Genomic DNA, 2,066 nt, shown 5'->3' on the forward strand with positions numbered 1-2,066 from the left:
AAGCCCCCACACTTGATGCCCCCCCCCCAATATAGTAATTGGAAATGTGGGTATTTGAGGCGTAGTAAGCCTGGAGAATTTTTTTCCACCTCTTACCTCCCGCCCTCTGGGGGCTCCAGGTACTAAGCACAAGACGATTCTGGAGGCCCGAAGTGGACTGGGCCCCATCAAAGCTTACCCTCGGCTGGGGCCTCCCACTCCCGGGGAACCAGAGGCCCCTGCCCAGGACCGAACCTTCCACTGTGAGATCTGCAATGTCAAGGTCAACTCGGAGGTCCAACTGAAACAGGTGGGTCCAAGGCCCTTTCCGAGGACTCTGGAGAGCGCACCTGCTGAGGGAGGAGGGGGGACAGGGAGCTTGGGTGAGACGACTCTTCAGGCTCGTCCTTTGGTGCCACAGAAGGGGCGGGGCCAGGTGCTGAGGTGCGATCACTCCGCTCCCTGGCGGTTGCTCCTTTCCCCGTGGTTCACAGCCCCCCACCCACTGGTCCCTGCAGCACATTTCCAGCCGGCGGCACCGAGATGGCGTGGCCGGGAAGCCCAACCCCCTACTGAGCCGTCACAAGAAGCCCAGGGGCGCCGGGGAGCTGGCGGTGAGGCCCGGGCGATGGAGAATTCGTCCTAGGGGCGGGGACCGGAGCGGGGAGGAGAGGGGATGCCGGCCGGCCCTGGGAGAGGTGGAGTTTGCGGGGCCACAGAATGACTTCCCTCTCCCCGCCCCTCTCCCCCCTGCAGGGCACTCTGACTTTCTCCAAGGAGCTGCCCAAGTCCTTGGCCGGAGGCCTGCTCCCCAGCCCCCTCGCGGTGGCTGCGGTGATGGCAGCGGCAGCAGGCTCCCCGCTGTCTCTGCGCCCGGCTCCCGCCGCACCTCTTCTCCAGGGACCGCCGATCACCCACCCCCTGCTCCACCCGGCCCCCGGGCCCATCCGAACTGCGCACGGACCCATCCTCTTCTCCCCCTACTGACCTGAACCCTGAACCCCCTCCCATTCAAACCCCCCACCTCCAGCCGGGACCCAGGCCTCCGGGCTCCCAGTCCGTCCCTCCTCCCGGCACTCCCTGAATGATCTCTCTCCTTCCCCCCCACCCCGAGGTACGGGGTTCCAGGAAAGGGGAGGGGTAGCGGGGGAGGGGGGCTTCAGAAGGGGGGGAACACCCCAGATCTCAGGGAACCCCGCCCCCTGCCCTTCCCTCTCCCCTAGAAAAGGGGGGGCTGTCTTACCCCCGGGCCCCCTTGGAGACACCCCCTCCCAAAAGCCATGTGCATCCAGCCCTTCCCCCCCAAACCTAGCACAAAACGGGGTTCACAAGCCATGATCGGGGTCCAGGGGGCAGAAATGGATTTTCTTGGCAATAAGCGGACTCTGGGACTCCGGCCCCCTACCCCCAAACTGAAGCGCTTCCGTGAACACCCCCGTCCTCCGCAGGGGGAGGGGAGCAGGCGGGATCCTGGGTCCCTCATAAGCACTTTGGTTTTACCGCCTGCAACCTCACTGTGCCCGCCCCGCATCACGCCCCAGCCCAGGTCTAGCCGGGCCCATGGGCAGCACTTGGTGGCATCTCTGGCACTTGGGTGGGACCAAGTAGATGCCCCTATAGACCCTTCCCTCACCTTCTTCCTTCCCAGTCCGGATTCCATTCTTTTCACCAGCACCCATCGCCCAAGGGGTACCAAGGGGGGCAAGGGGTGTCCAGTCCAAGCCCACCCCCGCCTCGCCTTCCGCAAAACTGTGAGCAAAAAGCAATAGAAGCCTCGCCCCCGCCCCGCCCCGCCCCTTTCCGCAGGATTTGCAGTCTGTAGCCTACCCCATCCCAGCTCCTAGACCTCATGGCTGTCCCCTCCCACCAGACACCTCCACTGCACAACTCGGGCGGGGTCGTGACCTCCCCACCCCACCTTGTGGTTTCCGTATCGTCAGTCCTTCCAGCACAGACCCGGGAGGGGGACAGGCCCCCACTGGCCTTCCCCTCCCCATCAACTCTTTCTGCTTGACGATGTAGCAACCCCGGCCCCCAGCCCACGTCTTTCCCTTTTCCCCCTCCCTGACAATAAAATCTGGATTCGT

At 64.5% G+C, this 2,066-nt stretch overlaps 1 protein-coding gene across 3 annotated transcripts in view; it reads left to right on the forward strand.

Moving 5' to 3' along the window:
* ZNF385A (zinc finger protein 385A) overlaps positions 1-2,060 on the forward strand; it is a 14,690-nt gene extending 12,630 nt beyond the window's left edge. For 2 of the 3 annotated variants that reach the window (XM_024736419.1, XM_024736421.1), the window contains 3 exons: positions 120-289; positions 474-593; positions 736-2,060. In XM_024736419.1, coding sequence (XP_024592187.1) covers positions 120-289; positions 474-593; positions 736-966 — 521 coding nt within the window. In that variant the 3' untranslated portion in view covers positions 967-2,060. The remainder of the gene's footprint in view (positions 1-119; positions 290-473; positions 594-735) is intronic. The other variant, XM_024736420.1, reaches the window with a different exon arrangement.
* Positions 2,061-2,066: the final 6 nt, after the last annotated feature.

Source organism: Neophocaena asiaeorientalis, unplaced genomic scaffold, assembly GCF_003031525.2.
Source record: "Neophocaena asiaeorientalis asiaeorientalis breed wild unplaced genomic scaffold, Neophocaena_asiaeorientalis_V1.1 scaffold134, whole genome shotgun sequence".
In the NCBI taxonomy this organism is placed as follows: Eukaryota; Metazoa; Chordata; class Mammalia; order Artiodactyla; family Phocoenidae; genus Neophocaena; species Neophocaena asiaeorientalis.